The sequence below is a fragment of the Asterias rubens genome, chromosome 4 (assembly GCF_902459465.1).
Source record: "Asterias rubens chromosome 4, eAstRub1.3, whole genome shotgun sequence".
In the NCBI taxonomy this organism is placed as follows: domain Eukaryota; kingdom Metazoa; phylum Echinodermata; class Asteroidea; order Forcipulatida; family Asteriidae; genus Asterias; species Asterias rubens.
The window spans coordinates 22,630,369-22,652,884 of record NC_047065.1 but is presented as its reverse complement, the minus strand read 5'-3'; the positions used below and the strand labels follow the sequence as shown (position 1 = coordinate 22,652,884).

The window sequence follows — 22,516 nt, the reverse complement described above, 5'->3', positions numbered from 1 at the left end:
CATGGTCAAGTGTCTTGCTCAAGGACACAGGAATCACAACCCGGGGTCAAACCCACACTCAGTGCTGGTCAGAAACACCAGAGCTTGAATCCGGTGCTTTTAACCGGCCAGAAAACTCAGTTTGGGGTGTGTCTGAAATGGTTATAGTTACGGCTGGAACAGAGTATGTGTCAAATGACCCCAGAATAGGTCAAACTGAGACAGAATCAAAGTTTAAATCCAAATATTAAGCCAGTTTCAACCGAGTTAGCCTGACCCAGAAATCTGCGGCCAGGGGTCGATTTCACAAATATTTAGGACATCAACCCCCCCCCCCACCCCCCCCCCCCCCCCCCATAATAAGGTTTTATTCTATTAATTATTTTGAGTATTTACCAATAGTGTCCATAAAAATGATTTGGAAACCTAATGTTGTGGATTTCGATGCTGTACATATTCGTTATGTTCACAGTATCTGCTTTAGTATTTACATAAAGTTAACGGTTACTTTCGGTAGTAGGCGTGCATCCCACATACCACACACCAGCCTCTGGGGTCACTAAGGCACTTAAGAATACCAACGGGTCTTCGGTTAATACATACCTACTGACCTGAATTGGAAGACAAATTGAAAGGGAGAAGAACGTTTGCAATCCACAAATGCACTTGAGTATTACTTTGGTTGCAGAACATCTCAACAAAATGGTTCCAGATTTTAGTTGCATTGATAGAACAAGCCCATTCACGGGGACTCACAAGGCCCAACTCAGCTTTGTGATGCACTTTTTTTTTCTTTCTTTTTTTCTTCTGTTTTTACTTGTATACTCTTTCAGAAGCAACATTTGAAACATGACGTTATTGGACGTCTTAAACATAATGAGTATTGGTTTCATTCCGATTGTTTTGTGCCAGTCAAAAGGTCAAGTTCATTACCGTTTTGAAAAAAAACCTTCACATTTAAGAATGAACTTACCAATCGGTTGAGACCATTGTTTGAAATGTGACGTAATCGAAATTTGTATTGATTTTAAAAACAAAATGCCCATGTAAAAAATATGCAGCCACTGTTTTTTTTTACACCGTTCTAGCTGAGGTTAGATACTTGTAACTTATCCCCTTCTGCTATTATTACCATATATTGAAAAATGAGTGCATGCATCACAAAACTGAATTTGAATTTGAAGCCGCTGTAAAATATGGCGATAATTCTGTGCCACATAACAAAAAAAAAAAAACACATTTATTGCGCTCCCTCTGCAGAGAGCTTGGGGATAATTATCTGAGTCTCAATCCGTCTTTTTCGCTCCTGGAGCAATGTACAAGAACCTCTGCAGAAAACACGTGAGGGAATCTAAAAAGAGAAAACACAAGACACGGTTTTTATTAAGTAACAAATACCCTCAAATTTTGTTTTTCATGCAAGTCGCCATACACACAAAACCTGAAGGCCACTTCAAGGTGTGGGCTACACCCAACAATTGTTCCTGTGGCCGTTGCCACCCACTCATGTGGCTGAAACAGGGTTACCCCTTTTACAGTCCAGCTTGGGTACCATCCATCAGAGGCCTGACTGGTAGAGCAGAAATCAGGTTTCCCTATGGACAATGTGTGATACATTGTATTGGTCCACATGCGATCTGAAGGCACAATGAGGTCGGTCAACATATACTGTACATTCATTGGCTATACATTTGGGTATGGGTACACTAAGACACAACGTTGCGGGCACATTAAATTAGGGCGATATTTAGGTACAACTTTGTTTGCTACATTTAGGTCAGGGCTACATTACGTTTTAAGTTTGGGGCTGCATTTAGACCTGTGCGACAATAGGTACAACTTTGGGGGCAACATATTGCGTATTGTCGATTTCTTACCCATTGCATTGGTAAACCACACGGGCTTATTCTCCCACCAGACGAAGAAGAAGTAAACTGGTACCCCGGCAACTGTTATAGCAGCCCCGATGCCCACATCTACTGGTGAGGAGTAAATGGAGACGCCTACCACGAACAACGCGCATATAATGAAGATGATTGGTAGGATGATGGGAACCTGTTAAACAAAACGTTAAGAGTTGTAAGTATTGTTTGAAGCTGTTGTGGATAAATATGAAGAAACTATTAAAAAAAATTACTTACAGGTACAGCCAAACCTCTTTTGTGTAAGTATTGGCTCCGAGAAGAGCGGGTGTGGACTTGACGTTACGAACAGTAATCCAGCAGCCCAGCATTCTCCTGAAGATGGGCAGAGTATACTGTTCGAAACGTCGAGACCACATCGGCTCTTCTCAGAGCCAATACTTACACAAAAGAGGTTTGGCTGTACCTGTAAGTTCACTCGTTAGTTTCTTCCTTTAAAGAATTGTAACACAAATTTTGATTTTACCATTCACCAATAGTGTTAGCACTGCATACTCAGTAGGCTACTTTCCTGAGCTCGGTAAAAACAGTCATATTACTCGATTGGGATTCGAACCCACGATCTCTGCAATTCTAGAGGCAGTTCGAATCATATCTACCTGCTCCGTCTGTATTAATTATATTGTATTTGTATTGGATCCTGCCGTTGTATGGGCACTCTCTCCCTGTTAAAGCAAGCTGTGCTTTCTTGGTTGTTACCCCCCAATTTCCTGCATTTGTGTGTATCACTTTTAATGTTGTACTGAACTGAACTGAACTGAACTGGATCTCGTTGGTCTAGTTGGTAATAACACAAGTTTGTATTTTCTAATTGCACATAAGCCGTGTACTTATTTCATTATGAACGTAATCACTCCACGCTACATATAGATTATAATGCAGTGACCTTTGACCCGAGTTCTTACCTTAAATGGCCTTGGCATATCAGGGTACTTCCATCTGAAGTAAGGAATCGACGCCACTGCGATTGAGATGAACAGCCAGCGAGTGAAACTCAAATAGTTGATGAGTGTGTTGATATCGGGACTCATGAGCATAGCAATCACAATAGGGAACTAGAAAATAAATAACATAAAATTAAACATTAACTGTATTGAAATTCTGGAAGCTGAAAGAAATTTAATGAATTCATCAGCAAAGCAATCACACTAAAAACTACAATGGTAAATGAATCAAAACAACCAACGAGTGAAATTCAAGTAGTTAATGAGTGTGTTTATATCGGGACTCATGAGCATAGCAATCACAATAGGGAACTAGAAAATAAATAACTTAAAACAAGACTGAATTCTCAACTGAATTAGATTTTGTGTGTGTATTCAAAGCAGTTAGCCCAATTAGGCATAAATAAAAGAGAAATTCCTTTTATACCATGTTTAGTTAGCAACTGATGACTTAAAGGTGCAAAAATTAAAAAATTATAACAAATCGTGTGATGACGTCATCATAACGGTATTTTGTAATTTACAAGAACTTGCCAATATCTAATAACCTACCAAGTTTCAACAAAGTCGCATTGTTACTACGGGAGTTATACGACTTCAAAAAGTGCTATCACGTGATCCCCGATGACGTCATTGATCTGAAACTTCACACATGATGCCTGCCTGACAGTAAACGTGTGTGTACAATTTGAAGTGATTACACTAAACTTCACCACACACATCTTCAAAAAGTCCGTTTTAAGGAGTTTTCAACCTGCCGCTAGTGGCCGCTGTTGCGTTTAGTTATGTCATCGATATTTGTTTTGAACTGCCCACCCTTGCTAGACACTATCATCGTTAAACCAACTTCATAACTTTTGCACATTTGAATAAGAGGGCACTTCCGGTTTCGACTGGAAGTAGAGGTCATGTGAGGTCACGCACACAAAATAAAATGAAGACCTAATTTATCCCTACCCAATCCCGCAAACAAAAACCTGCGGTCTCTTGTGGCTGATTTGATATAGATTTTCATCCATTGCTTGTGTACAGTTAAGAATGTGCATGAGAATATTACAAGTGTACAAAATGCAACTACATACGGAATACACGCAATCGGGTGTGTGTACAAGGACACGGCATGGTATGTGTGTACAAATGATTACGGACATTGGCATGGCATTGTACTTCGTGTACAAATGATTACGCACATTGGCATGGCAATGCGTGCGTAAGGCTATGGCACGGAACCTTATGGCATAGCACAAATACATAGCTGTTTCGTCAATAACTTTTCAAGTTTCTCATTTGAGTTTTAAATTTGTTGTGTATTCAAAGCAATTTTCGTGTACAAATGATTACGCACATTGGCATGACAATGTGTGCGTGAGGCTATGGCACGCAACCTTATGGCATTGCACAAATACATAATTGTTTCGTCAATAACATTTCAAGTTTCTCATTTGAGTTTTAAATTTGTTGTGTATTCAAAGCAATTTTCGTGTACAAATGATTACGCACATTGGCATGGCAATGTGTGCGTGAGGCTATGGCACGCAACCTTATGGCATTGCACAAATACATAGCTGTTTCGTCAATAACATTTCAAATTTCTCATTTGAGTTTTAAATTTGTTGTGTATTCAAAGCAATTTGCCCAAAGTGGCATAAATAAAGAAATAATTTGGATTATACCATGTTCAGATAGCAATTGATTTGTTAAAAGTGTAAAAATTGAAAAAATCATTAAAAATCATGTGATGACGTCATCATAACGTCATTCCACAATTCACGAGAGCTTGCCAATATCTAACAATCTACATAGTTTCAACATAATGGCGTCATCACTTTGAGAGTTATACGACTTCAAAAAGTGCACCTTTAATACCGCGTCATGTGACTCCCGATGACGTTATTGATCTGAAACTTCACACATATGATGCCTGCCAGACAGTAAACGTGTGTGTAAAATTTTAAGTGATTACAAAAAACTTCGCCACAGACTTCTTCAAAAAGTCAATTTTGAAGAAATTTCAACCTGCCACTAGAGGGCACTGTTGCAATTTATGACGTCATCAATACTTTTTTTTAACTTCCCACCCTTGCTAGACACTACGTCCAGGGAAAGCAACTTCGTAACTGTTACCACTTTTGAGTTACAGGGCACTTCCGTTTTTGGCCCGTTTCGACCGGAAGTAGAGGTCATGTGAGGTCACGCACACAAAATAAAATGAAGACCCAATTACTCCCTACCCAATCTTGTTAACAGAAATCTACGGTCTCTTGTGGTTGATTTGATATAGATTTTCTAAGATTTAAATAAAACACCTTTAAGATGACCGGTGATGACGTCATCATGGCGAATTTCTTTTAGGACCCTCTTTGCACCAATGCCCTTCATCACTGAAAGTTTCATTGCAATTGCTCTTTAGGAACCATGCAAAAAAAATGCGAGTACTGAATAATCCTGAAACAACCAAACAAAAAACCGAACAAAAACAGTAGCTGTTTCGCTGCGCTGCGCTACTAAACACTGTTTCGATGCACTACGCTGCATGAGCTACGCTACGAGACAGCTAAAAAAAACTTTAACAAAAACAAGAGCTGCTTCGCTGCGCTTCGCTACGAAACAGCTAAAAAATAATTTAAAAAACTTTAACGAAAACAAGAGCTGTTTCGCCGCGCTTCGCTACGAAACAGCTAATAATGAGTGTGTTGATATCGGGACTCATGAGCATAGCAATCACAATAGGGAATATAGAAAGTAAATAACATAAAATTAACTATAGTGAAATTTGGGGAGCTGGAAGAAACTCAAGGAATTCATCAGCAAATCAATCACACTAAAGAACTAGAAGGGTAAATGACCCAAAACAACCACCGAGTGATGTGAACTCAAGTAGTTGAGTGACGTGTTGATATTGGGACTCATGAGCATAGCAATCACATAGGGAACTAGAAAGGTAAATCAATCAAAAGTGAAAATCAAGAGATTGAAATAAACTCAAGAAACTCATCATAGCTTATCAATCACATTAATGAACTAGAAGCAACAAACGAGTGGAACTCTGGTAGTTGGTGAGTGTTTTGATATCGGGGCTCATGAGAACAAAATTAACAATTAATATGCATCTATGTCTGATTTCATCTGACACTGGCTACATCCACGGTTAAGTCTACGACTGCGGCTACAGTTTACCTTATGAATACGGATGAATTTGAAAAGCCTTTAACAATGTGTTTATAATCTTGTGTAATGGACTTCTTTTTACCGAAACAACTGCCGCTGGAAGTGGTGACTTGTAATCTATGTGTATCATGCCAAGAACTTGTGGCATTACCCCCTCTCTTGACGACACCATCAATATTCTGAAAAAAAAGTGAAAAGATGAGGTGTGATTGTGTGATTGATTGCTGATTATTCGGAAAATTCAACTAAATTGACACATTGAGAATTGAAAATTGATTTTGGTAAAATTACCTTTTTTTAATGAAATAATACTAACAAAATCGCAAAACATTCGTTGGGGCGACACTGTTGTGTTTGCTTAAGGTTTGCTTATGAAACAATAAATTGATAAACTTATGTTAGCTAAAACATTACTAAGCACAGGAACAAAGACACCTCCTGAAGTACAACCACATGCATAGTTTTTGAATGGTGTTACTGCTGAAAATTCCATACAAAATAATTCTCAGCGTTTTTACTCTAAAGCCATTGGATACTTTCGGTAAACAGTGTTATCCAAAGGCCCACACTTCGTGTATCATAACTTATATTAAAAATAACAAACCAGTGAAACTTAAGGCTCATCTGTCATCGGAGTCGGGAGAAAATAACGGGAAAACCCACTCTTGTTTCCGCACGTTTCGCCGTGTCATGACATGTGTTTATAATAAATCTGTAATTCTCGATATCGAACATTTTAAAATTTGTTTTAATGTTTTCTTAAAAATGTAAAGCATTTCATGGAACAATATTTCAAGAGAAGTCTTTCACCATAACCTTCTGTAAAACATGTAAGTTATTTGTAAATCTGTGAACTTTTTTGTTCTGTTTCCGTGGAAACAAACTGGGAAACTTATTTATCTCAAAAATAGCAAGCGCAGAAAACAAGTGCTAAAACAATTTACTAAATAATTCTCAGTTGTTTGACATTAGGATACGTACCTTGCGAATGAGAACAGAGCACCGTTTAACGATCCGATGCAGGACATGGCGACAGCTATCGAGATGATCACAGACCAAGGTCCAAGAACACGTTCAGCAAAGGTCTGCATAATAAAAGACAGTTGTTATCATCATAAAACCTTACTTGATTACTAGTAATGTGGAGAGGTTGATGGTATAAAACATTGTGAGAAACAGCTCCCTATGAAGTGACGTAGTTTTCGTGAGAGAAGTAATTTTCCACGAATTTGATTTCGAGACCTCAAGTTTAGAATTATTTTGAGGATTCGAAGTCAAGCATAAGAAAGCACACAGCTTCGTGACACAAGGGTTTTTTCTTCTTTCATTATTATCTCGCAAATTCGACGACCGATTGGGCTCAAATGTTCACAGGTTTGTTATTTTATGCATATGTTGAGATACACCAACTGTGAAGACTACACTGTTATTTCGGTTGTGTAAAATCTTCAACAAGTTGTGTAAAATTTTACACAACCCCTGTTTACTATATGAACCTAGCAACTGTTGTGTAAACAGTTTACACAACCGAAGTTGTGTAATTTGTAAACAACAGTTGTGTAGTATTTCTACACAATAATGTGTAAGATTAATTTACACAATTAGTTGTGTAAATCGTTTACACAGCTATTGCTTAATGTTTTACACAATAGTTGTGTATTACTTTTAAGTTGTGGAATGGCCATTTTAAGACACATAAAAAATATACAATTCAGAAACCTTGGTTTTAAATTAAATTTTGGGGTGAGTTTTATTAGCCACAACTAGGCCTACACCAAATAACATTTCACATCACAATTCATTTTTATGAAGGCATACAATTAACAACTATAACAACAATAATTGACAGTCTAAATTTGTTTTCCATTTTTTCTTCTTGGGGGGGGGGGGAGTTAGTGATGGGCGTTTTGTGCAATTTGAAACATTTTGTTTTTACCTTTTTGTTTCTATAATGTGAAAAAAATAAGAATTTCAAAAGTAATGCGCACTGGTATGTGCGGCCATTGGGCAAACATTTCAAATTACAAAACAAAAGCTGAAACACTACCCCCCGCCCCCCCAAAAAAAAAACACAACAAAAACAAACATTAAATCCCAATCAATAATTGCACAGTGGAAAAACAATCTAGTAAGGTTTGCAGTAAACACCATGTACATGAGTTTCGAAAAGACCAGGTGGTTTAAATCTTGATGCCTCAAACCAGTGTGATTTGATTTTCTTCAGAGGAATTCTTCGTTTTCTTGAAGACAATCAGAGCACACTGATCGAAACATCAAGTTTGTTAAACCACCAGTTCATCCCAGAACCACCACAGCTCATAGTGTGGCGTTTGTTCATAGCTATGCACAAGTTTCTGACAGGAAGTTTAAACTATAACTTTGTTAAATTTGTCTTCAACTGCAATCAGATAAATAGCACACCTTTATCTGTATGCACGAACAACCTTTGGTCTTTTCATTCAGGAAACAAAGAATTAATTTATACATACACCAATGGGTCAGTTTTAATCAGACATTTCCCTGTTTAATTTGTAGTGGCTATGGTGGTTGCATGCCACTGGCTTCACCAAACACCTACATGTACAGTGACCATGCACAACCTCATCGCGTTTGTCCTTATCCCACTCATCAAAAAATACATGTAGCTATGTACAGGTCATGTCATGAATTGACCATTTTCCATGTTTTCCTTGTTCTATCTGAAATCTTAAACTTACCCAAATTGTACAGGTATAGTGTCAATGAATTTACTATTTTCCACGTTTTGCGTGTTAACATACTAAATTGTACAGGTCAAGTCATGAATTGACCATTAGTTTTCATGTTTTCTGTGTTCTATATACATGTATCATCTAAAAGCAACTCAAATTGTACAGGTAATGTCAATGAATTAACATACTATACAATATATAAGACTACAAATTGTACAGGTCATGTCATGAATTGACCACTGGTTTCCCATGTCCACATCTGCCATCAAAAAGTAAACAAATTTGTTGATTTAGAACTCAATTATCTCACATGCTTTTACAATACGCGTTTGGTAATTGTTAAAGACCAGTATTCTCACTTGGTGTATCCCAACATATGCATAAAATAACAAGCCTGTGAAAATTTGGGCTCAATTGGTCATTGAAGTTGCAAGAAAATGATGAAAGAAAAAACACTCTTGTTGTACAAATTAGTGTGCTTTCAGATAGGAATAAAAGGCTTCTGGCCAGAAGTCTTTTATTATTTTAGTGAGAATTTACCTCTTTCTCAAAAACTACGTTACTTCAGAGGGAGTCGTTTCTCACAATGTTTTATACTATCAACAGCTCTCTGTTGCTCGTTACCAAAGAAGGTTTTTATGCTAATATATATTTTGAGTAATTACCAATTAGTTTTTGAGAAAGAGGTAATTTCTCACTAAAATATAAAAAGACTTCAGGCCTGAAGCCTTTTTCAGGCATCTGAAAGCACCCAAATTTGGGGAACAAGGGTGTTTTTTCTTTCATTATTTTCTTGCAACATCGATGACCAATTCAGCCCAAACTTTCACATGTTTGTTATTTTATGCATTTGTTGGGATACACCAAGTGACAATACTGGTCTGTGATAATTACCAAACATGTCCAGTGCCTTTAAACTTTGAAAACAGTTTTTGTTTGTAACTATGCATGTACTTCATTATTATTATAATTTCTTTGCCATTACATATATTTTTGTTTCGGAATTTTCTTTATTTATGCTGTGTGTATAACCTATCTGAAAATAGATTCCTACCTAGGCCTCTGGCAAATGTCTCAGCCAAGTTCGGAAAGTTATCAATGAGACACCTGCCAGGGAACCTGGTGGCAACATATACACCATGTGTTGTAGCATGTGCCACACTGCACTGCAGTGTGGCTGGTAATCCAAATCGAGTACATAGATAATTTTCATGCATATGTCTACTGCTTGAAGAATTGATGAACATAAAACAGCCCTTCTCTCCACTACCATGAAGACTTGTTGAGGGCTGAACCTGCTTCCACCAAGAAGAAGAATGAAGGGCTGTGGGCGTTCCTTTGCCGGAATGCTCGCCATGTAGTTTTGGATGTCAGTACCTTCCTATTAAAAAATATATGGTATAATTTAAACATAGAAGAACAGCCCACTTGGCACAAAATTGAATAGCTGAGATTGCACTTAAAACATGTAAGGGGTCTAGTGGATCCCAAACCATGTCTGTTTTCAACAATTATGCAGGATCCAGTGTGCTCTAAAGATAAGTGTATTTGGTTTATTTTGGCACCTAGGCCTATTGCCCAGAGGACTCCTTTTTCATTGTATCTTGTCATCCATCAAATTAAAGGATCCTTGTTAACCCCAAAAGCACCAAGATTTGTAAGTATAAAGGGATCAGTTAGCATTTTCAGGAGTAGTGGAAACTGAAACCCTTGAAGTGCTTTCCCAATAAATAGTAAAATGGAAGACCTGAAAACATGGTTTCTACTTTTCTAAAAAAGGGTCGCAAACACTACAAACGAAAAGTGTCTTGATTTGGACAAAATTTACTTTTGTTAATCCCCAGCTAAATGAGGAATTAGCCTCGTCTTACAATGTCTGACAATAAAAAACCACTTATCAAAATGACATATTGAACAAATTCTCAAAAATTAAAAAAATAGCTTACTGGTTTCATATCGATGAACGATCGCAGGGATTCTGCAGGGGTACATCTCCCTTTCATGCCTTTGCTCCTCCCCACAAAAAGTAATGGCAAAACTGAGAAAGCCAGTTCTTGACACTCCTCTGAAATTATGAAAATAATTCAAATGAACAAATTAAGTATGATGTCAATCGACTGCAGGATAGAGAGAAAAATGGGACAGTTAAAAATACACACTTGCAGAGCAGACATGTTGATGGAAATAATAATGCAAGAGTCCCTTGAGTTCACTTGTAAAATGGCCATATTCAGGGCACTCATGTGTGTAATTTCTAAAGCAACTAATTAAAGCAGCAAAAAAAGAAATTGTTGCCAAGTTGTCATAAGAAATGTCAGAAAGTAGTAGCAATATAAATTAATATAAGATATACACCCGATAATGGAAATGGAATCAATCCAATTAACGGCTACTACAAAGCTCAGTTTCAAAACTCTTTTTCAGAATTTACAATTGTTGAGTATTCTTTTTCCACATTGCACTGAATATAATAAGGTAAAGTTAAGAATAATTATTATGTTGGGTATTTAATATACCTCACCTTCTGTCAAGTTGCCAAAATCGATCTCTCCTACATCCAACTGCTTTTCCCAATTGATCCCGAGTACCTTCGAGTTGTACTTGTACACTTGTTTGGAAAAAGAAGGCCACTTAGCATAAAGCTGGTTAGTCTCTTCAGAGATCGCCAGTCGGAAATCTTGCTCAACCTAAAGTTGTCATAATAAGGAAAATAAGTAAGTAAATGAGTTATAAATAAATGGTTTAACATAATTATCAGGTGAGCTTTTACAACTGTGTCAAACGCTACAGCCACCACAAAAACCTCAACTGGAAAACTCAGTTGCAGAAGGATGCAGTCTCCCAGCTTTTTTAATTATTTACGCACCGCATCTCTCAAAGTTTTTGTCATAATTACCCTTTATTGAAGTTATTAGCAATTTGTTAGTAAAGGCAATACATTATGCTTAATAATAATACAAGGCAATAAGTGTCAATGTCCTGTGCAGTTTTCACTGGATTAGAGGTTTCTTCCACAATTTGAATTTGGCTATTTGTTATGTTAAAGCCATAGTCAGTAATTATTATTTAGATTTTTACAAAATTGAACTAAGTTCAACCAATAAAAGTAATTGTGCTGTGCAAACATCCATACAGTTTTGCACCCTATTGAATGCTCTTGGCTAACCTTCTGGCAGTAAATATATTTGTTATCTTTTAAATAAAGTTTCACTTTCATCGGATTCAATAGGTTGTTGCTATGGACAAACATTCAGAATAATTGCTCCATAGGTCACTGTTGATGCTGATATGTAAAAAAGAGATCTTTGTCTGTCTAATTCCAACATATTAATGCAACTTAAATTCTACTAAATGTTGTACTCAACACGCATATACCACTGCAACAAAGAGAAAAGCTAGTTATTAAAACATGCAACTTACAATTCCTGGATCTAACAGCCGAGGATACACCTCCAGGATCTCTGCTGTAGTTGGGCTATCTGTCTTGATCCAGTTGTAACGTTGTTTACAGGTGTTGGCCATGTACTCAAATAACATTGCCTTTGGTTCTTCATTATGTTTCATCCATGTTATTGCTTCTTTAACTAAAAAATGACCATAAAAATAAATTGTGAACCGTCGAATTTCAGTGCTTATTTCATCGAGTGTAACTTAACATGACAACTTGTCTTTTATGCTCAACAACCATTTTGCTTACAACTTATTTCATGGCCTAGGTTTACAATAGGAGTGCATTGTGTACTGACTATACTGGAATTTTGTTTAAAGCTGCAGGCAGAACAACTCTTCATAAAAACAACTGACCATTTGGAAAATAAATCATAAACTTTCACTTGAAATAGTCCGTGAGAAATAAACAATTGTTTCTATGTCACATGGGAAACTATGTTTTTCAGAACTGCAAGATAAAGCCATCAATATTTGTTTAAATATATGGTTTACAATGCATCTGTTAAAACAGTGAAAACCAACTGCAAATCTGTTTACAAGTGTAAAATGTCAAAAAATAGTAATGGTCAAACAAACACATACCTTGTGACTCGGTCAGTTCAACCAGGGTCATGTCAGCCTACGAACGATGTACAAATGAATACACGTTGTTTACAATGCTAGTATATGTATTAGCATAGGCCTTGCTCTATGGTATTTATAGTAACACTACCATACCATGACTACGGAGTTGGAGGTCAAAATCATCACATTCACGGCACGTTCTTTACTGTTTTTTTTCACTCAAATTGCATTATATCCCTCCCTTTAATCAACAACCATACATAAACCAGCTTACCCCTGCTCTATATGAACTCACACATTGATTGTTCACTCATAAAGGTCACAAATCAACCATAAACTTTCAACATTTTGTCGCCAAAGTGAAAACAAAATGGCTGACGTTCTGTTTCTGTCTTGGTGCAATGATAACGCAACGGCTGTTGCATGTTTCTAACTTGTTTTTACTGCTTATCTCTATAACATTGGATCCGTAAAATTTTGAAAATTGCCAACTCCGGAACTGAATCGGCCGTTGGTTAATAGAGAGTTTTTTAACGTGTAAAGTTGAAACTGAATTTTTATGTCGGAAACGGAAACGGAATTTGCACTTTTCCGAAACGGAAAATCATTGGTCACAAATGGTTGTACTAATATTAAGTCATTTCACAAACACATTTATTACGGAATACCCTTCAAATAAAAAATTGTTTTGGGTGTAAATTCTGGCTCAAACATAATAAACTTGCACGGAACAAATATGATCGAAGATTCGAACAACTTCGAGCCTTCAGTTCAGAATCAACGTATATTCCTGTTGAACTTCATGTGCACTACTGTATGCAGTGCCGTCGATGCCGTGTAAGCAAACTTCTTGAAATAAATTTTGGGCTAATTTACCAAAAGCCATGTGATAAAATCACACACAGTTTACGCTACAATACTTCATGTTCGTGCTTTTTATTAATAAAACAATTGAAACATTGTACTTACCGTCAAAAACTTCAACCAAATCCCCAAATCCCCACTGCTCTAACAACTCCGGCACGTCTGCCATTTTTCCAGCTTTTTTGTGACGTCGTGATTGGCTACTTTCATATCACGTGCTTAAAAGTTTACACAACAGTTGTTCAAGTTCATTTTAGGCGGCAAATATCGGTTTATAACATAAAACTACATTTACACAACATAGGATTTACACAGCTTGGATATGATCACACAACCTTGTTTAAAAATTACACAGGTTGTTTAAACAAAAAGTTACACAGCGTTATTTTACACAGGAGAATAACAGTGTAGTCTTTGACAATTACCAATAGTGTCCAGTGTCTTTAATCTTGTGGCAGCCTTCGACTAAACCCGATGTTCGAAGGTACCAACTTTGATATAGTGAAACACAATTGCTTGTGGGTACCAGTATTCTCACTCGGTGTATTCCAACGTATGTATAACAACAAACCTGTGAACATTAATTGGGCTCGGTTGGTCATCGAATTGCCAAGAAAACAAAGACAGAGAAAAAAACACTTTCAGATGCATTTTATTTTACTAAATGACTTCAACTGAAGTCTTTTATAACTTGAATGAGAAATTACCTCTTTCTCATAAACGAGGTGACTTTAGAGGAGGCCGTTTCTCACTGTTTTATACTATAAATAGCTCCCCATTGCTCATTGCCTGGTAAGTTTTTGATGGTTACCCAGACATAGACTTAAAGGAGTTAATCCACTCAAATGAACTACGGCGTCAAAGGGCCTTTATTGGCGGGCGTCGCTGTACCCCCGGAAGTGATCAAAATACTATTTATAGCGCCCCCGCGCGGTCAAAAATAAGGGGCATTGAGTATATTACCAATAGTGTCCAGTGCCTAGCTCGTCGTTTCAACTTACCAAAGCGACAGCTTCTGACGCAAGGAGCTCAGCCGGTGTCAGGACAACAAAGTAGGCTAAATTGGCCATGATGTAGACACCCGTGATAATGGTCATAGAGACGACAATTCCAATTGGGATATTCCTTCAAAGAATTTAAAACGCAAATAACAGTTTGGTTGACGACAAATTATTACATCGTAGACGAAGTACACTTACAGTAGGGTAAAGAGTATACAGGGCTTGCATCTCTTTGAAAAGATTACTTTTCCCGCCCAGTGTCGAGTGAGTAATATAGTTTGCTTGCATGAGTACGAGATATTAGTACCATCAAAACGGTACTCCAGAGGGACTTGAGTCCAAGTACCAAGTACAAGTACCAACATTAGTACTTCACGAAATTGCAAAATACTTTTAGAGGCACGCAATCCCAGGATCATCATCGGTGTTAAAGGGTCTATGTACTTTTTGTAGGACAAAAAACACAATGTCCAAGGATTTGGCGTTAAACTTACACAGTTTGAAGATAACGATGATAGAAAGCTTCCTTGCAAATGTTAATTGCTGAGGTGCTTTAGTCATCAAAATAAATTTCGTCTTATTTTAGCATATAAAAGCGTATTTTTATGACATTGTTTTACTAATTTCTCAAAAACTACAGCACCTCAGCAACTAACATGTTAAGATACGCTTTCTACTATCATTATCTTCAAACGGTGTATATTTGGTGCAAATCTGTGGACATTGTGTTTTGTGTTACAAAAAGTTATTAAAATATTCTTACCTTGCTGGATTAATAATTTCCTCTGTGAAGCTTGGAAGGAATTGCCTGTAACCATCGAAGAGTTGAGAAAATTAGCAATATTGCAAATTACCATTGGTAATTTCAAATTTAATAAATTTCTCAAAATTGTAACCGGAATACCTCATGACAACAACACCAACAACTTTCTTGGTTTTTTTTTACCCATACTTTGTGTGTTAACTCCAGTATCTTTGGTAATTTCATGAGCTCTTCCTTGCTAGGGATTCGAAACTACGACCTTTGCCATTCTATAGAGCAGGCTATTGTTACCACCGAGGCTGCCTGGTACCCAGGGGTGGATGGGGAAAGGGTCGACTCGGATCCCCTCGTCCCCCCCCCCATTCCCCAAAATGTAAATCGAAATTGAGTTGTTTTATACATTAACCTAACCCCCAACATATCTTTGTCCCCTCCCTTCACATCTCGTTTAAGCAGCAATGCAGCAACCATTCTTAACCCCTGATGCAAATTTAACACCAAAAGCATGAGCCAAAAACAACAACATTAACAACAACAACAACAACAACAACAGCAGCAAAAGCGTAGCAGCAACAACAACAACAACCATCTGGGCCCAATTTCATAGAGATGCTCAGCCAAAAATTTGGTTAGCATGAAATTTTTGCCTCGATAAAAAATAGGATTACCAACAAAATTTCAGTTGGATTTTCAGGATAAGCAAACAACAGCTGAACACCAGTAACAAGCAATATGCAACATATGGAAATTTGGTTGGTAGTCCTGTTTTTATAAAGAAAGAAATTTCATGCTAAGCAAATTTTCGTGCTTAGCAGCTCTATGAAATTTGGCCCTGTACTGACCATCCAGAATAAGCGAAGAGACCTGAGTAGAACGCCAACGGGATATCTGAAGCGGATACCTCGATGGCTGGAGTAAATCCATCTCTTAAATTCTCAACATTTCCTTAAAAAAAAGGGGGGAAAAAAGGAATTTAAAATCAATATACTATTTGCACGGAAATCAATTTGTGGACAACTCAATTCGTCTGTGGGAAAAAATGTTGTGATCTTGAAATCAGACACACACGAATCAAGTATGATCTCCTTTTTAATGCGCACGATACTTGTAATGGAGCAAATATTGGAATTATCACCAAAAGTGTAACAACTTTTTAGTCTTTTGATAAAATGTACGTCCACTGTCTGCTATTGGACGAATGTGCCAAGGAAAAATGGTCAATGTTGAATTACCAACCCGCCCCCCCCCCCCTGGAATTCCGAGCGATAGAGTATGATCTACCCCCTGACGTAAACTAGTGGAATGTTGTGCCTACAACACGTAAACTATATTTTAATTACTCTACTATTCTGCTGTGGCCAGCAACACCGATTACTATAGATTTGATGGTCTAAAGCCGCTTGCCCGTCTCTATACATGTTTATGCTTCAGTACGATTTAACACACAATCTGCTTTCAAACTTAAAAATGTCCCGTTATAACTACGTATGATAATATTCGGTACGATTTGATGTTTTACAAGGTTGAGTATGACGTCATCGATGGCCAAGAGAGGGCGGTTATCTTTATAGTCTTTGTTTTTAGATCATTTTTATCTCGTTAATGCTTGATTACGTGAGGAAATAAAACTGGCGCATACGACTGAGTCAGTTACACCTAAGCAAAGGTCGTATTTATCTTTCTTGTTATTACCGTAATATTGCACTATTAAAATTAAAAAACAAAAAAACAATGAACTGTGTCATCATCAGACACAACCAGCTGGCATATCAGACACATACTATTTATAGGTGGATTTGGCCAGACTTTGAGGTCTTAAAACCAGATTTGGCTGTGAAGGTAGTCACGAATAATGTTTGCCGTGTTTATAATAGTAAGGACTCAACTGGCATCGAGTCTAATTTATTGAATTTATGGGATATCCTTTTATGATTTGTGTGCATTGATAACGATGAACAGAACCCAATAAAACTGTAAATTTGATAAACCTGTCATTAGGGTGACGTTTTATTATTACAAAGGGTTAATTTTACGCTGTATTTTTGACGTCAACGTTTGGTGTCAAAGTATTAAACACCAATAATATAAAAGTTCTTATACAGCGCAATTCAAAATAACCAATCCATTGAACTTTACATTTATAGTGCCCTGTGCTCAAGATATGCACTTCAGGAGAAAATCGCACCTTTAGATTTAATTTTCCTATACAAATTTGTGTGCAATTGGGCCAATGAAATTCCTCTATACTTTCTCAGCTTCATGATGGGGGAGGGGAGTAAACATGTTACCACGAGCAAGTATGTAGCGCTCAAAAGGCCTTTCCATGCAATATATATATATCAAGCTTTACAACAGCAGGTGCCCAAATATACCCCTTGGTGAAGAGAATTGCAATTATAGTAAAGCATCTTGCGCAAGGAAACAACTGTCACGACCGTGACTCGAACCCACTCTCTTAATGTAAATGAATGAAAATTCCACTCTCTTGTCCGAGTGGACAGATGTCAGTTTCACTCTATTAAGAGTGAAAGTCAATCTGTCTCACTCTTTATGAGTGAAATTTTGAAAGTACCGTTTATCACTCTAAAAAATAGTTCTCCTCCATATGGCTTTTTGCGAGAGTGGTATGGCTGACAAAACGACAACACTCTACCACCAGAACCCGTATTTGATGTTTTTTTTTTAAAACCACTCTACACTTAAAGGCAGTGGACACTATTAGTAATTGTCAAAGACCAGTCTTCTCACTTGGTGTATCTAAATATATGCATAACATAACAAACCTGTGAAAATTTGAGCTCAATTGGTCGTCCAAGTTGCGAGATATGAGTGAAAGAAAAATAACCCTTGTCACACGAAGATGTGTGCATTTAGATGGTTGATTTCGAGACCCCAAGTTCTAAATCTGAGGTCTCGAAATCAAATTCGTGTAAAACTACTTCTTTCTCGAAAACTATGGCACTTCAGAGGGAGCCGTTTCGCACAATGTTTTATACCATCAACCTCTCCCCATTACTCATCACCAAGAAAGATGTTATGCTAATAATTATTTTGAGTAATTACTAATAGTGTCCACTGCCTTTAAAACATCCAATGGGGAAAACGACCCATATAGGGTAAATACTGTTTGGTGTATTTTCTTATCTATTAATCAACTAATACAAATGTTGAATAAGGACTTATCACCTTGTATCATGAGAACCACGCCCGACACTATGATGATGACTAGACCCAGTATTTTAGCGACACTGAAGATAATCTGGACTCGGTTACTCCATGCCACACTCACACTGTTCAAGCAGAACACGGCAGCTAATCAGAGAGGGATAATCAGAAAAAAAGATTAGCTAACAGAGATAATACGTGAACACCACTCCAACCAAAAATTAAAGTTAACTTAGATGCAAACTTGTATCCGGGATAAAGAATAATTATTAATTTTGTTTTCTACCCATATAAACCGATCTGAGTAAGCACTATATACCGGGTACTGTGACCCCCCCCCCCCCCCCCGAAAAAATAAAATAAAAATGAAAATAAAAAATATATATATAATATATATATCACAGGCATATCATTCGGTTGGGATTCGAACCCATCCACGACCTTAGAAATTCTTGCGCGGCGTATTTAGCAACTATACTTTAAATTATGTTATAATTATATATAATAATATTGAATAATATTAATTTTTACAAAGTACAATTTAGCATTGTTTATTTGTTTTAAATTGGTCAAAAGCTCTTTTTGCAAAGAAATATTTCTGTTTTCAAATGCTGTGGTGCTATAAACATTTAGAACGAAAACCGGTTTTCGTTCTAAACGTTTCTGTATAGCACCACAGCATGTTTGATTTTTTATTATTTCATTAATTGATAATTCAATGATGTACTGTCACAACACATATACATAATTGACGGCATCATGACACGACTGGATGGGCGTTGTCGATTAAAATTAAAGCAAACTAGTGACTTAAATTAAAGAGAAGCTTCACAACACACAAGCTTCCACGGGTTTTCATAACATTAACACGGTTTTAAGATGATGATAGTAGAAAGTGTCTGAGTTGCTGTTTTAGAAAAATTAGTAAAACAATTTCACGAGCAAAGTTTTCTTCTAAACGGAGACAAATGCCTGTACAAATGCCTCATACGTTGCGTTATGGTTTTCATTTTTTTTTCTAAAAACTTGACGACTGTTGAAGCTGAACTTCTAAGGGTAAATATACACCTCTTTATTTACAGTGTAGGGATTCGTGTTATGTCCAAGCACTTGACCTACACAATGTATCGAAACCTTTGAAAGGGGGAGTCACGTCACAATCAGAGCAGGCCTTGTTCAGAGGGCGTACATGGAATTATGAACTCTAACCCAGTTTACTGCACGCGCTGTGGCCGTCAGATGCTTTGGTCACATAACATAGTGCGCTGTCGTTATTTAGTTGTGATGTGTCATTATAAACCCCTTGCATAAGGCGAAACGCTACAAGGTGGGACATAACATGCACACGTTTCAAGCCCAAGGAACGATTATCGTCCAATTATTTGCTTCCTTTGCACCCCAGTTAGGACCCTTTTTGGTCCAATTAAGTGTGCTTTATAAAGGTCAACAGGTCAATTATTGAACCACTCAAATTGACATTTAATTCTCACGTCGTGTTGATTGTATTCTATTTTAAGAAACCTTAAAATATTACAATGTCCACATATGAGTTCATTTGTAACGCAAATATGCAAATTAATGAAGCAAAGAAGCATTTAATAAAAATGTAAATGACACAGTCATAAATATTTTCAAATGAGAGCTATTGGCTCTTCAAGATACTGAACACGTTTGGTAATTACTCAAATCATATAAGTAGCATAATTACCGAAAGTGTCCAATGGCTGTTATAGTGATGATTATGTTATTTACCGAGTAGTGTAGCTCCAAGTAATTGAATTACAGACGTAGGTACTCCACAGTCACCGAAAAATGGTTGAATAAGATACGTTGCAGCTGTAATAACAAGTACGGCAAACGATGCTGTACGCACGGCCACTAAGAGCGTCCAAACGCGCAGGAAAGCCGGCACGGCGCCGAAACTCTCCAAAATGTACGTGAAATCACCACCGGATTTTGTAATGCACGTCCCCAACTCGGCGTAGCAGAGAGCCCCGATGGTGGAGAGTATCCCACAGGCGACCCAGACGACGAGAGACAACCCCACGCTGCCGGTGTTCTGCAGCACGCCCTTCGGGGAGATGAAGATCCCGGAGCCGATGACGGTACCGACTACGAAGGCGATGCAACCCACCAGACCGATCTGGCGTTTGAGCGCCACCGGTTCGTCCCCGTCTTCCTCCTTGTGACTCCTGCAGGAGACACCATCTCCCTCCGGCACACGTTTCTCCACCCCATTGACAGACGCGCTACCATCACCATCTTGGACGACAATATTTCCCTCATCCATCACACATCAGTTGCCCTCTTAACTCATATAAATACTAAAGTATTCAATATGCTCGTTAGGCGTTTCAAAATGAACACAAATTAGAAAACTCTTATTAATCAGTAAGGTCCAAGGTACAACAGTGCTCCACGATAAGATTACGCCGATTAAAGGCAGTGGACACTATTGGTACTTACTCAAAATAATTATCAGCATAAAACCTCACTCGGTAACGAGTAATGGGGAGAGGTTGATAGTATAAAACATTGTGAGAAACGGCTCCCTCTGAAGTGACTTAGTTTTCGAGAAAGAGGTAATTTTCCACCAATTTGATTTCGAGACCTCAAGTTTAGAATTTGAGGTCTCGAAATCAAGCATCTAAAAGCACACAACTTTGTGTGACAAGGGTGTTTTTTCTTTCATTATCTCGCAACTTCGACGACCAATCGAGCTCAAATTGTCACAGGTTTGTTATTTTATGCATATGTTGAGATACACCAAGTGAGAAGACTGTTCTTTGACAATTTACCAATAGTGTCCACTGCCTTTAAAGCATTTGGTGCAATGGTATTTTCAGGTAGTACATTATCTCGATTTACATCATGCTCCCCGTGATAAGGTTAATCATTACCCGCCCTTACGACCTACAAATATTAATTTGATAAGGAATAAGTTTGACTGTAGTTTGATCTCTATTATGCAAACATTTAATGAAAACATAATCGGTCAAATCGAATGGGCAATTGAATAAAAGTTGTGCAGTACAATGCTAGGCATGAAAGTATGAAGGGATAGGATTTGAACATTATACGATGTATAAAGATGCTCATGGTTGAACAACTTCTTTGGAAAGTATACAAAATATAGGCACTTATTTCCCAATTTATAAATGACATTAAAAAATTGTTTGAAGCCAAGCGGATACATTCTTGGTCGAGTTTGTTTTTTGTGGATTTTCAAATACCAAGTAACAACAAAATATACTTATGAAACAACATTTGATGCAGTTTTTAATGAAACGATGAGTGAATAGTAGTTAAACACTGCTAATAATAATAATAATAATAATAATAATAATAATAATAACATGCATTTATATAGCGCTTAATACAAGGTTTCTAAGCGCTGAACAGGAAGTGTATGATAAAAAAAGAAAGACAATTAAAAGTGGGATAAAATAGCAGAAACAGAACAGACTAGATGGATTTAAATAAGTGTGTTGTTAGAGCGGTTTTAAATGAGTCCAGTGTAGATGAGGCACGGATATGAACGGGGAGATTGTTTCACAGAGTGGGAGTGGCGATTGAGAAGGAGCGGTTTCCATAGCGAGTGCGAGGGATAGGGCCAGAGTTGAATTCCAGGTGGGCGGTAGAAGATGATCGGAGATGCTAAGTACAGTTAGTTAATATAATTCAAGAGTAATGATAATAATAACGAGTTATAATACGAATATTGTTTAGCTTTTCTGTGTGAAATTGACTAAAGCAGTTTGTTAAGGTAATTTATCCCCACTGTGGTATCACGCATCAGTCAGCGAAGTCAGGGACTGTATCATAGTTAACAACACAATGTGTCTTCTCGTTCGCATCGCGGTACGGTTAAAAATCACTAAATTTGTTAAGGTCGGAACATCCAAACATCTGGATAACGCTATTATTACAAGCACTGCCAGCAGCAATAGTTTGTGGATGGTCTTCGACCTACCAGTCATCATGA

At 37.4% G+C, this 22,516-nt stretch overlaps 3 protein-coding genes across 7 annotated transcripts; all 3 read right to left on the bottom strand.

Annotated features, from left to right (window-relative positions):
- Window positions 1–1,160: 1,160 nt before the first annotated feature.
- LOC117289270 (cystine/glutamate transporter-like) lies at window positions 1,161–18,570 on the bottom strand. The gene is made up of 9 exons (XM_033770316.1): window positions 18,553–18,570; window positions 16,209–16,311; window positions 15,367–15,411; window positions 14,604–14,727; window positions 6,995–7,098; window positions 6,096–6,192; window positions 2,807–2,956; window positions 1,857–2,034; window positions 1,161–1,330 (listed from the first exon to the last, which is right to left on the bottom strand). The coding sequence occupies exons 1-9, from the start codon at window positions 18,560–18,562 to the stop codon at window positions 1,266–1,268; spliced, it is 876 nt and encodes a 291-aa protein (XP_033626207.1). The 5' UTR covers window positions 18,563–18,570; the 3' UTR covers window positions 1,161–1,265.
- Window positions 9,668–14,006, bottom strand: LOC117289269. 5 transcript variants are annotated; one of them, XM_033770313.1, is made up of 6 exons: window positions 13,013–13,438; window positions 12,757–12,793; window positions 12,145–12,308; window positions 11,246–11,411; window positions 10,671–10,789; window positions 9,668–10,105 (listed from the first exon to the last, which is right to left on the bottom strand). In XM_033770313.1, exons 2-6 carry the CDS (start codon window positions 12,785–12,787, stop codon window positions 9,779–9,781), a joined length of 807 nt encoding a protein of 268 aa, XP_033626204.1. In that variant the 5' UTR covers window positions 12,788–12,793; window positions 13,013–13,438; the 3' UTR covers window positions 9,668–9,778. The 5 variants fall into 5 exon arrangements, with proteins under 5 accessions (XP_033626204.1, XP_033626202.1, XP_033626203.1 ...); XM_033770311.1 differs by lacking the exons at window positions 12,757–12,793; window positions 13,013–13,438 and adding an exon at window positions 13,708–14,006; XM_033770312.1 differs by having other exon boundaries at window positions 12,757–13,438.
- Window positions 18,571–20,275: 1,705 nt separating the features above from the next.
- LOC117289183 (cystine/glutamate transporter-like) lies at window positions 20,276–20,821 on the bottom strand. Its single transcript, XM_033770182.1, has one exon. The coding sequence runs from the start codon at window positions 20,819–20,821 to the stop codon at window positions 20,276–20,278; it is 546 nt and encodes a 181-aa protein (XP_033626073.1).
- Between the last annotated feature and the right edge of the window lie 1,695 nt (window positions 20,822–22,516).